The 12,815-nt window shown below is 40.0% G+C and overlaps 1 protein-coding gene across 5 annotated transcripts in view; it reads left to right on the forward strand.

Annotated features, from left to right (window-relative positions):
• The window catches only part of THSD7B (thrombospondin type 1 domain containing 7B), a 906,384-nt gene that overhangs the window by 394,463 nt on the left and 499,106 nt on the right, over positions 1-12,815 (forward strand). For 3 of the 5 annotated variants that reach the window (XM_054478924.1, XM_063647426.1, XM_063647425.1), the window contains 2 exons: positions 420-575; positions 11,013-11,210. In XM_054478924.1, the coding sequence (XP_054334899.1) occupies positions 420-575; positions 11,013-11,210 (354 nt within the window). The remainder of the gene's footprint in view (positions 1-419; positions 576-11,012; positions 11,211-12,815) is intronic. The other 2 variants (XM_063647428.1, XM_063647427.1) reach the window with 2 other exon arrangements.

Here is a 12,815-nt window from a genome sequence, read left to right on the forward strand (position 1 = left end):
AAACACTCCACCTCAGGGCTTCCATCTGGATTTTTTTCACAGTGACCTAGTCATTTATACAGTTGAGATAGACTCATCTTGAAACTTCACAAAGCCATTTAATTTTTTTAAAAAGTCATAACTCTAGATAATTTGTATCTATGATATTTCCAGTTCTCTCTTAGATTCCCAGGGAATACCCTGCAAAGCAGGAATTTCAAGTGCATGCACTTTGCCTCTGTCTTCTTTGCCTTTTCTCAACCAAAATACTAATCATGTGAAGCTAAACAACACATATTAGAAAGTGTTGATGTTTTCTTTGCATATGTTCTTTTTAACTATAAAGTTTTATTTGCAAGACAGGCATGCAAATAAAGGCAGAAGCAATGCTAAGGATGTCCAGAGAATGTGACATAGTCCGTTATCTTTTTGTCCCTCAGTCTCTAGACCTGTGGAAAAGACATTATGTGTGGGACCCACCCCATTGCCCTCTCAGCTCTGCAATATCCCTTGCTCTACGGACTGCATAGTATCTTCCTGGTCAGCCTGGGGCCTGTGCATCCATGAAAACTGCCATGATCCTCAGGGGAAAAAAGGTGAGTGCCTTGTTTGCATGCGCTTCATTTGCTGCCAGTGTACAAACATTTATTCTGATAGCTAAGTCACTGATTAAGCCTGCTTAAGACAATATTTGTTTGTAAAATTTAGATAACCAGCTCAAGCCTAACGGTATTCAGTTTTAGGGAGGCAGCTGGGACATTTCTGTGGAGTGCAAAATCTCACCTTGATTGACCTTCAGTTAGACTCATAGCTGACTACTACTCTATTTGGTATAACTTCATCTTTTGTTTTGTTTTGTTTTCCAAGATGAGGTCTTGCTCTGTCACCCAGGCTGGAGTGCAATGGCACGATCTTGGCTCACTGCAATCTCTGCCTCCTGGGTTCAAACAATTCTCCTGACTCAGCCTCCCAAGTAGCTGGGATTACAGGTGCTTGCCACCAAGCCCTGCTAATTTTTGTATTTTTAGTAGAGATGAGGTTTCACCATGTTTTCCAGGCTGGTCTCGAACTCCTGACCTCGTGATCTGCCCACGTCAGTCTCCCAAAGTGCTGGGATTACAGGTGTGAGCCACCGTGCCTGGCCACTTCATGTTTTTTATATATAATGGTTTTATGGGGGAAATTGGACATGATTTCCACACTCACATCTGAAAAGAACTGTTTTGCAAATCTATATTTCTTTTTAGATTTCCACATTTAACATTTGATGTTATATTTTAGATTTTTGCAAGGGTCATTATGTATATTGTTTAGTTTCTGGTATTGATCTTGGGCTTAAGGAAAAATCTTCAACCTTTATATTCCTGTTTATTTTTGTAGGCCTCTATGATCTAGTTTTCTTCAGTTTGTAATCAAAATACACATCTTCATCTTCAAAAGTTCATTCCTAGTGATATCTTGCCTTCTCTTTCATTGACCCTTTAGTTTCTATTGATACTGTGTTCCCTTAAATGACAGTACTTAAAAAAAATATTTCCTTTACCAAGAGAAATGAGATCAAAGGACATTCCAGAAGTTAGGTTCTAGTTATTATATGCAAAGCAAGAATCCATGGCCAAACACTTGATGCTAGCGTGCTTGTGTACCTAGCACCCTGCTCACTGCTTACTGCTACATTCACTTGAAAACCCACATTTCAGTAATTCCTAGAGTGCTCATATACACACATGTGCACACCCAGACTCACTTATCCCTGTTCCTGGGCTTTTCCTTTCATTCTGACTCTTGTTCTAAGGTAGAAAGGAAGATGTGTATTGGCTTTCAGGCAGGAAGAAGCTAACTTTCATTCTTTTATCAAACCATAGAAATCTGGATCTCAAAGAAGCCTGGAGAGGGCCTTGGGCAATTCTCTTATTTGACATGTAACCAGAATATCCCCCACGCCTCTGCAGCTTGTGGACACAAATAAATTTCTATTTATACTAATACCTATAGTTTGCAGTCTTATGATCTACACATATATAGTCAGTTGCATGTAGTTGTATACGAGATTCCTCAGGGTGATTTACATATTTTTAGAACAGTCATCTTATGTTTAGCCTGTGCTGCCCCTGTTTAGGTCACTGTCCAGAAAATCATGTGAGGTTAGACCAAGGCTCCTCCAGTCACTGTGGCTGTGACATCAATTTGCTGCATGAAGTGCTGCCTTCATCTGCTTTCAAAGCTGTAGAACCACATCAGACCAAGTAGATCTGGGAGACTTTTGGTTATATTACTTGGGAGACTAATGGTTATAGGTGACAGAAACCCAACTGATAACCAACTTAAGTCAAAAGAAGAGACTGGTTTGAGCTCATGTAGCTGAAATGAGAAGAGAGGATAGGGCTGCATCCAAGAGTATAAACAGGCCAATGGGTCTCCGTCTTGTTTTCTAATTCATTCTTTACCTTTACATTTCTCTCTCTCTCTCCATCTCTTGTGTCTGCTTTTCTCTATATTGGGTTCAATTTAAGGTAGTACATGAAGCAGGAAGAAATGTCTTTTCCATTGGTCCCAGGAAGAGTCCTGGAATTGAATCTCATTGGCTGTTTTATGTCATGTCCTCATTCCTGAACCAACTACTCTGACTGGAGGATGTGGGGTTTACATGTTCAAATCCTGGACATGTGGCCACCACTGGGATCAGGAGAGGCACAGTTCCCTTCACACTTCACAGACAGAGAATGGGGAGATGTGACTCCCTCAGAAAAAAATGAGGTACTGGTACTGCAGGCAGGTAGAAGCAGTTCTGGCAGTCAGATTTTATAGGTGTTTATTAAATAGATGTTTACTAAATGCTTTCTCCTCTTTGTTCTGGGCCATGGATTCTCTATGGCAATTCAGAGAATGCTCTTGCCTGCTTTCTTTTTCTTTCCTTTCTTTCCTCCCTCCCTCCCTCCCTCCCTCCCTCCCTCCCTTCCTTCCTTTCTTCCTTCCTTCCTTCCTTCCTTCCTTCCTTCCTTCCTTCTTTCCTCCCTTTCCCTTTCCCTTTCCCTTTCCCTTTCCTTTACCCCTTCTTTTGAGTTTCACTCTTGTTGCCCAGGCTGGAGTGCAATGGCATGATCTTGGCTCACCACAACCTCTGCCTTCTGGGTTCAAGCAATTCTCCTGCCTCAGCCTCCCAAGTAGCTGGGATTGCAGGCATGCGCCACCATGTCTGGTTAATTTTTGTATTTTTAGTAGAGACGGGGTTTCTCCATGTTGATCAGGCTGGTTGCCCTAATTCTGTGTTGTGTTTTTTTGTCACTTGAGCTCCAATTTTCACAAAACTCCTGTTAAAAACTGGCTCCTTGAACTTTCAGTTTTGTTTTCCGGATAATTCAGAACTGGCCCATGGAACTTCAGACCACCTCCCTTGGCCCCATTCTGCCAAGTAACATTTTTTGCCAAACTTTATCCTCATTGGCCTCTATTTCTCTATAGTAAAAGTCAACCTGTGCAGATATACGCTGGTCCATCATTCATAAGACACCAGTTGCTGTAGGTTGAATGGTGTGCCCCCAAAAAGATGTGTTCAAATCCCAACCCCTGGTACATATGAATAGGATGTTATTTGGAAATAGGATTATTTCAGAAGTAATGAAGTTAAGATTAGGTCATACTAGATTAAGGTAGGCTCTATTCCAGTAACTGGTGTTCTTGCAAGAAGAGGAAAATTTGGGCACAGTGACATACACAGAGAGGAGAGTGCCGTGTGAGGACGTTGAGACACAGAAGAGGAGAGTCCAAATGAAGATGGAGGCAGACATTGGGAGTAATGTGTTCTAAGCCAAGGAGCACCATGGAGAGCCACAACCACCAGAAGCCAGGAGAGAGGCATGGCACAGATTCTTCTGTAAAGCCTCCAGAGGGAGCATGTGGAGCATGGCCCTGCTGACACCTTGATTTCAGGCTTCCAGCCTGCAGAACTGTGAAGACGATACATTTCTATTGATTTAAGCTACCCAATGTCCAGTACTTAGTTATGGCAGCTCTAGAAACTAATATACTACCCAACTTTGAATCAGCATTTAGGCTCAACAAGGATACAGAACTTCACAAAATGACAACACCAAAGTGTCAAGAAGTAAGGTAATTTGTCTAAAGTCCCGTGGTGATTTAATGATGGCCATGTTGGCAGTAAGGATCTGGTTTCTTGTCTCTTTAGTCCAATGTCCCTCCAAACCCTAAGCTTCCTTAGTTGATTTTCTCCATCAGCCTAAAAAAGTTTGGATCAAAGTACAAGCTCAGTTCTGAGAAGAGAAGCTATCTGCCCATGATGCACCACATTAGTCAGTGTGAGCCATTATGCCTGAGAGCAAATCATTGAGCAGATGCAGGAGACAGGGTATGGGGCGTGGGATGTAGCTAGTGCCAGTACGCTGTCATTGGATGAAGTGGGAAAAGAGACTGCAGTTGTGGGAGGGAGGGAGGTTGTGCTGAGAGTAGCTTAAGAGCATTAGATAACCAGAGGTGGGGAGTGTTTTCCCCCAATCAATACTTTTTTGAAAGGGAGACTCAGCCTTTGAAAAGGGCTTAAGGCATCATCACTGGCCATCAGAGAAATACAAATAAAAACTGCAATGAGATACCATCTCACACCAGTTAGGATGGTGATCATTAAAAAGTCAGGAAACAACAGGTGCTGGAGAGGATGTGGAGAAATAAGAACACTTTTACACTGTTGGTGGCACTGTAAACTAGTTCAACCATTGTGGAAGACAGTGTGGTGATCCCTCAAGGATCTAGAACTAGAGATACCATTTGACCCAGCCATCCCATTACTGGGTATATACCCAAAGGATTATAAATCATGCTGCTATAAAGACCCATGCACACATATGTTTATTGTGGCACTATTCACAATAGCAAAAGATTTGGAACCAACGCAAATGTCCATCAATGATAGACTGGATTAAGAAAATGTGGCACATATACACCATGGAATACTATGCAGCCATAAAAAAGGATGAGTTCATGTCCTTTGTAGGGACATGGATGAAGCTGGAAACCATAATTCTCAGCAAACTATCGCAGGGACAAAAAACCAAACACTGCATATTCTCACTCATAGGTGGGAATTGAACAATGAGAACACTTGGACACAGGAAGGGGAACATCACACACCGGGGCCTGTCGTGGGGTGGTGGAGAGGGGAGGGATGGCATTAGGAGATAAACCTAATGTAAATGACGAGTTAATGGGTGCAGCACACCAACATGGCACATGTATACCTATGTAACAAACCTGCACGTTGTGCACATGTACCCTAAAACTTAAAGTATAATAATAAAAAAAAAGAAAAAGAAAAAGAAAATGGCTGACGGAAAGGATGGAGGCAGTAGAACCTCTCACCTGAAGGTGGTACTGTCCCCACAGCCTCCTGCAAAGTTTAGGGACATGTTGGGATTGATGAGAATTAGCCATTTTTTAATAGAACCCAGTCTGTGGCTGAATGGCTGCCTCCTGAACTGTAGTCACTGACAGGAGGGATGGTAAGCCCTGATGATTGTTATTCAGGTCTAGCAGTTTGGTATTTTATAAATGCTCCCCTAGAGCAGAGAGAATTTTGGTTTGTAAGGTCTTGTTAAAACCTGCCAGGACCACCTGCCTATATTCCCTCTTGGGAAGAATGAAGAATAGAGTTTTCCCTCTAGAGAAATGATTCTGTTCCTTCAAGGTATCCAAGCATGTTATGGTGACAGCAAGCAGTCTTGTTATTTCTACTGACTTGTGTGTATTAGGTCTGAGATCCCCCTCAGTCTTGGTTCCTGTTCTGGAGTTCTGCCAGGATCACTTACTGGTACAAAGTAAAGATGCTTCAGAATTCTACAGAAGCTGGGGTACACAGGCTAATGCATTAAACATTGCAAAACTCTGGGATATAAGCAGGAGTGTTTAGCTTCACATTTGAATTCTGTACTCTAAAATGCAATGATTCCACTAGCAGAAATCTAGGACATTTATACTTTCCTAGATATTTCATACTCTTAAAAAATACACACACACCACACACACACACACACACGTGCACACACACACACACACACACAGAAAGATGGAGTATTTAAGAGAAAATCAAGCAAACAAAAGCAAAAAAAAAATGAATGTGGAAAGTAGGAGAGAATATCATTTTTCTCCTCTCTAGGCTTTCCTAGTCATCGTGTTATTGCTCTGGTACATTTCCTTCATTCACATTAAGAAAACAAGTAGAAAGGAATGGGAAAGTAGGAAATGTTTTATTACCAAATAGAAGAAATTAGTTACTATAGAAATTATCTTTACATGACTTTTATTCTTAATCAGAAATCCTTCCATTAGGAATCATCAAAGGCTTGTGGCTGTTGGCTATTCAGAGTACATTAGAAAATCAGCCGATGTTCACAGCCTTCACACCCTTCCATTGCGTCATGACAGGCAGACAAGGGAACCCATGATCGGCAGGTTGGTGCTTGTCAAGTGAAGCTAGGATGCCTTTCAGAGGAATTTAAATTGGGTCAGGTTTTATCATTTATTGCTTTCTCTTTGATACACTCCCAGAGTGTTATAATTAGAGATATAGGAAAGAGAATTAGCCTGAAAAAATAAATACTCATAGACAAACTCTACATATAGATGTGATGCATTTTAAATTTTTTTCTTGATATATAGACACACATTTATATGACATCCTTATCCCTTTCAGACATATACTAGAAAGGCAGAATTGCCCACTGAAGTTGTTCTAAAGAGGAATTTGCTGGAGGCTCCCTATAGAGTGTCACAACAGCCAGCTGCTTATGTGGGAGGACTTCAGGGATTCCTTCCCTCAATGAGAGCACCCAAGTCCTTAAAAATTCCCAAAGGACAAGATACTTTGAAACTGAGAAGCCATGACTCTTTTTTGAAGGCAGTCTTTTAAGCTCTTAAACAAATTAGATAACATGCTAAAGTTGGAAAATACTGACATGTTTTAGATGTTACATACCAAAAATGGGGGTATTTCCATTTTCCATCCTTGTCTGCTAGATAGGCTTTCCCTTGAATGAGAAGTCTATAAAATCATTTTGCTTTCTCATAGATAGGAAATGCAAAGAGATAGTTGTTTCTTTTTTCTGTGTCTATGTGTTTGGGGTGGGTGGGTCATTCTGTTAACTTCTCATTCTAAGCTTTGGAAGTTCTCATGCTGACATCACCCTATCAGTGTGTCTTCTTAGTTTCTGAATTTACACCAGGCTGTGGACTAATAATGATACTATAAAATACTACCCCTGAAGGATGGTGGTTGATTTCTAAAGGGTTAGGATCGAAGCTTCAATATGCTCAGATTCTTTCACTCAGAGTTGTTACCCAAAGTTCAGGGCCGCCAGAGAGGAAGAGCAAATGAAGTACTTAAGACCGAACAAGCTTCTGTCCTGTTTGTTTAACCTGCTGGACTTTCTTTTTCATAATTTTTATTTTATTTTATTATCTATTTATTTATTTATTTATTTTCTGAGACGGAGTCTCACTCTGTCACCCAGGTTGGAGTTCAGGGGCGTGATCTCGTCTCACTGCAACCTCTACATCCCAGGTTCAAGCAGTTCTGCCTCAGCCTCCTGAGTAGCTGGGATTACAGGCACGTGCCACCCTGCCTAGCTAATTTTTTTGTAGTTTTAGTAGAGATGGAGTTTTACCATATTGGCCAGGCTGGAACCTGCTGGACTTTCTTCACACCTGTCCCAATGGAGTTGGTGATGAGACATAGCATTGCCCGTGGATAGCTCATGTGTACACTTCTGATCCACTAACTCATGCAGAAATACAGCCCTCAGATCTGGATATACCCTCCTGAGCCTCTTTTAATTTTTCCATGGCTTCAATTAAAAAACACTGACCCCTTTTCTGCCATCTGCTCATCTTCCCTTTTCTCTCCCCATCGCACTGTCTGTTCTTTTCTAATGGTCTCCTGTAGAATTTTACACTATATCTTAATTCTTGGGGACATAGAAAAAAATAAACCCTGCAGATACTAGTTTCACTAAAGGTGAATTGAATCTGTGGTCAGAAAATGTTGATTATGACTCTCCCCTGCTACCCAGTGTCTAAAATTCCACTGTCCAATCTACTAACCTTTAGTACCTTCAACTAAACCACAGTGCGTTTCAGGTTCACTTTACAAAGTGTAGCAAAAATACAATATCCACAGGAGCTGACTTTAATTTTTCTTGTGAGGAGGCAATGACTCTGAAAGACTTCTGCTGATTTTCACACCCATCCATTTAATCAGTAGTAATGCACCTTTGGAGAAGTAATAAAGTGGCATCTTAGTTTTCACACATGCAAAATGGGAATAGTAACTTATAACATAGTTTTGAGGCTTTATTCATTTAGAGTAATAAAGTTACTGTCCCAGTCTTCGTAAAGGGCGGATGTTAGTTTATGCATGTGCCTTTTTCCTTTGTTGGGTTTTACGCTTTGAGAAGAATACACATTTCTGGTTCCTCCTGTGGCTTCCCATAGTACAGGAAAATGATGTGCAAATGGCAGTTAATATTTATGGAATAATATCATCTGATTAATATGAAACTCAGTAAATGAAGGTGATTGGTTGGCTGGCCCCCAACCACTGTGGACTTGGCAATTGTATATCTTTCAGAATAGAAGTACCTGGGAGACGACTGATGTCTATTGCAGGCATGAACAGCGATGTGTGATTAAAGTTAAGTGCTAGCAAGAGAATCCGAGGTTTTTGTTTTATGCTGAGCTTGTGCTGTGATTTGATCCTGGTTAGAGTCAGGACAAGGGCAGCACAAATGAAAGACTGAAGGAATTTATTGACTGAGGAGATGTAATCTATAGATTTATGGCAAGATGGATGCAACTTGATTTATGGAGGAAAACTGAACATGTCCCTCAATGGTATTAAGCTCCAAATAATAGGACACCCAGAATCCTTTGTAAAGACTGCTAAGTTTCTATGCTCAAGTCTGGGCTGGTTGTCAAACAGTGTAAATCATGGCAACTCGTGCCATGTCTTGCTCAAAGATAAAATCAAAACAAGCAAAAATATAAGACAATAAATAAGCAGCATGCACATGTTACATATAAGAATAGAAGTCATTCGAGTTTTGTGGCAGCGAGAGCTCGTAGGTCACCGTAGTTTGATGCTCGTCAAGTGAAGTTTAGAGCCGTGTATGCATCTCTTTTGAAGGTGTCTCAGGAAGGAAGCTGAGCCCTTCTGTGGATTTTATTTGGCTAGTTAATGATATAGACATGGAGCTATGGCGTATAAAGCACGGCAGAAGCCATAATTTTTTTTTTAACCGCCCTGATCTTAACCGTGTCAATGCCATGAGAATATAGCCTCTGACTGGCTGAATGATTTCTTCCCAAGGTAGCTAATCCTTAAAGAGTCTAGGAGTCTCTTTTAAAGGGAGGTTCTGGGTTATCTTAGAAAAAAAAAAAAAAAAAAAAAAAAAAAAAAAAAAAAAAAAACCTCAAAGCACTTAAAAATCCTTACCTAAAATTCTTGCCCAGCCCTGTACTTTGCTAAAATACTTAGTATTTTAGGTAAGGATTTTTAAGTGCTTTATTTGAGGGGTTTTTTTTTTTTCATCTAAGATAACCCAGAACCTCTCTGTAGCTTTTTCTTGTGTCTCAAAACCACATGTTCATTGTGTTCTAGCCTCCTCGACTGTGCTATTTAAAAGAGAGGTTGGTCTTTCTCCAACTATACCTTGAGATGTGTAACTTTTTCATGAGAGAGATGTTACCTCTCATGCTCCCTAACTTGTCCTTCTCCCCTCCCCTTGTGAGAAGAGTGGTGGGATATGCAGCTTTCACTCTGGGAATTGAATGTTCTCTGTGCTATCAAACTCTCTCATTTTCTTTACTTACTCTGAGGAATAAATGAATAACAATATCTTAAAATGTTATTCATGCAAAACTGTTGGTTTTGTTAAAAGAAAAAGGAATTAAAGGAATCTGTTGATTGAATTTGGAATAGAAACGATGGAAGGTATAAGATCCACAAAAGGTAGACGTAGCCTTTAGAAGTGATATATCATGGGGGCCAGAGATTGAAAATTTAGACTGAAGAGTTCAATCTGGTTCTCAGTCCTTCTTTATTAGGTCACTTTGTTTTTTAAAAATTGTGCATTAGTTTTTATCATTTAAAAATAGAGGGATTTCTGGTTTCTTAGACAAAATGGAAGGATCTGTTAACAGAGGGTTCGTGATCTCTAATGTCGAGAGTCAGCGGAAGCTGAATAGTAGTCAGGCATTTTAGAGCAGGCCCATTAACCCAAACACTCGCTGCAGTCTCACGGTTGACTCATTTGCCTCGATGTGTACCTGCTTGACTCCTGTTGATTTGCATTTGTGACTCTCTGGGCCCGTAGCATGTAAAATACATCTATGTTCTTATTACAGTCTCTGGCTGGGACTTTGAGGCCCTAGTACCACAGTACACTTTCTTTTAAACAGAATAACAATCATGGACCCATGTCTAGCCTGGGTGGAAAGTGAACTCCAAAGAGATATTGTCTTTATGAGGCAGACTGATGTGTAAATCTCAGTGACATGACGCAGATAAATCTTGGAGCAGGAAGTTGTGAATGGTCAGGCGCCAAGGAGATGCCAAAGAGGCGATGTATTTTAACCGAATGCAGCGTAACAAGAATGTCAAAATCAACAGCAAAAAGAAAATGTGGATTAATCTATATTTAGATCATTTCTGAGTCTCCATTTATTTCTACTGGTTTATTGATGCCATAGGACTTATGCTACTTATTATTCCATTGAATTATGTCTGACTTCTCCAACTCCTAGGTTGTAAACTCTTGGAAGACAGATTTCCTGCTTTTATTCTTTCCCATTCTCTTTTTTTTCTACATCTCATCCTCTCACTTCACATAGAATAAAACACATCAAGATAATACATGCTTAGAGCGATGAGTACTTGAATAAAAGTTTTCATCTCTCACCCAGCTGCTTCTTTTCCTTTACTGGAAAAGAGTGGAATTCTCTGAAAATTCTTTTCTCTCTCTTTTTAGGATTTAGAACGAGGCAGCGCCATGTCCTCATGGAATCTACGGGGCCTGCAGGGCATTGCCCTCATTTGGTAGAGTCTGTTCCTTGTGAGGATCCAATGTGCTACCGATGGCTGGCATCAGAAGGGATCTGTTTCCCTGATCATGGAAAATGTGGCCTGGGACATCGCATTCTGAAGGCCGTCTGCCAGAATGACCATGGTATGACCCAGTGACCCACTAGAGGTGTTAGGATGTTAAGTATCAGCCAAATAACACATGACCACCCTTCAATAGATCATTCTCATGAGGAAGAGAAGCACAGCCTTTCTTATCCTTGAATATTTACGTTTACATCAAGTGACACATTGCTGCAAAGTAAGATGCCATGACTTAATATGGGTCCACATACTCCATGACAGAACACTATTTGATTGTACTTAAATGCAATACAGCAAACCTAGAGATTTCTTAAGAGTTTTTAATTTGTCAAAAAAATAGAAAACAAATCTCTTGGATAGTGTTCAACTTATCAATATAAAACAAGTAAAAGCCAATGTATAACATGCCTTTATATATTATAAACAAATACCACCTTGTTAAGAATCCAGGACTGAAACGTCCTTCAAGTTAAAAAAACAACCAAACAAAACTAAGTGGCTTTTTGTTTATATAACATTAGAGTTGAATCAGCTTTAGACACAATACTAACATTTCCAAAGAACTGTTTTTAAATACAAGTTGTCAAGATTTACAAAACTATTAACAATGATGTCCTTCCTCGATCAGCAAGCACCTGGTAGGTTGTTTGAAATGAAAAGTGATTCAGAAAACATGTAAGTCATGTGGAAATAAGAAAAGTGACATGTAAAGCCTTGATCCTAAACTTGAAAAAATTTCAGTGCCTTGGAAGAATATTGTGTATATTTATTAATCAGCTCTGCCATGAGAAGCCCCATTTATAGTGCTCTTGATATGTGGGATGAAGTGTTTTGAACTTATGCAGCTAAGTAATCCATAGAACAGAAGGAAATCACAAAATAGATTCAGAACGGATAATAGCATCCACACAGGGTTGATATATATTGTAAAGCTTTTCCTTCCTTTTTTTCTTTCTCTCTCTCCCTCCCTCTCTTCATCCTTTCTTCATTTCTTCCTTTCTTCCTTTCTTCTTTCTTTTCAATTATTAATGTAATTACACAGATATAGATTTTGTCAGGTGACATAATTGGTTACCTGTGGAAACCAGGTGATTGTTTAATTAAAGGGCAATAACAGATTGTATTAGCTACAGCAGAGAGTTAAAACTAATAGCAACTCCTGTGAATCTTAACATATAATTTTTGAATTGTGGTAACATGTGCAATTTAGTAACAGATCACTTTTTTATTGCTTTTGTTTGTGTGATATTGTGTTTTGTAATAAGATGTATATTTTTTGGTCTTTGTCCCTGGCTCGTTATCACAGAGCTCCTAAAACCCTGGTTATTTCCTGAGATACAGGGGTGCTAGGAGAAGCTTTTGTTTTAATAGTTGGTCTTTGATCCTGGTTCCTGACACAGCTCTTAAATCCCTTGGAATTTCCTGAGTGTGAGGCCTGCCTTATTCTAATGAAGTGATGCTTGGTGAGCTTCTGGATGGAGGATGATCACCAGAAAGACCAAACCATGATTAGAAGCTTAGGGATTTCAGTTCTCCCACTGGAAAGAAGAGAGGGGCTGGAGATAGGGTTAATAATTGATCCTACTTACATAAACACCTCTGAACTATGAGGTACAGAGAGCTTCTGGGCTGTTGGAAACGTGGCAGTGCTGAGAGGGTGGCAGAT

This window comes from Pongo pygmaeus, chromosome 11 (assembly GCF_028885625.2).
Source record: "Pongo pygmaeus isolate AG05252 chromosome 11, NHGRI_mPonPyg2-v2.0_pri, whole genome shotgun sequence".
NCBI lineage: Eukaryota > Metazoa > Chordata > Mammalia > Primates > Hominidae > Pongo > Pongo pygmaeus.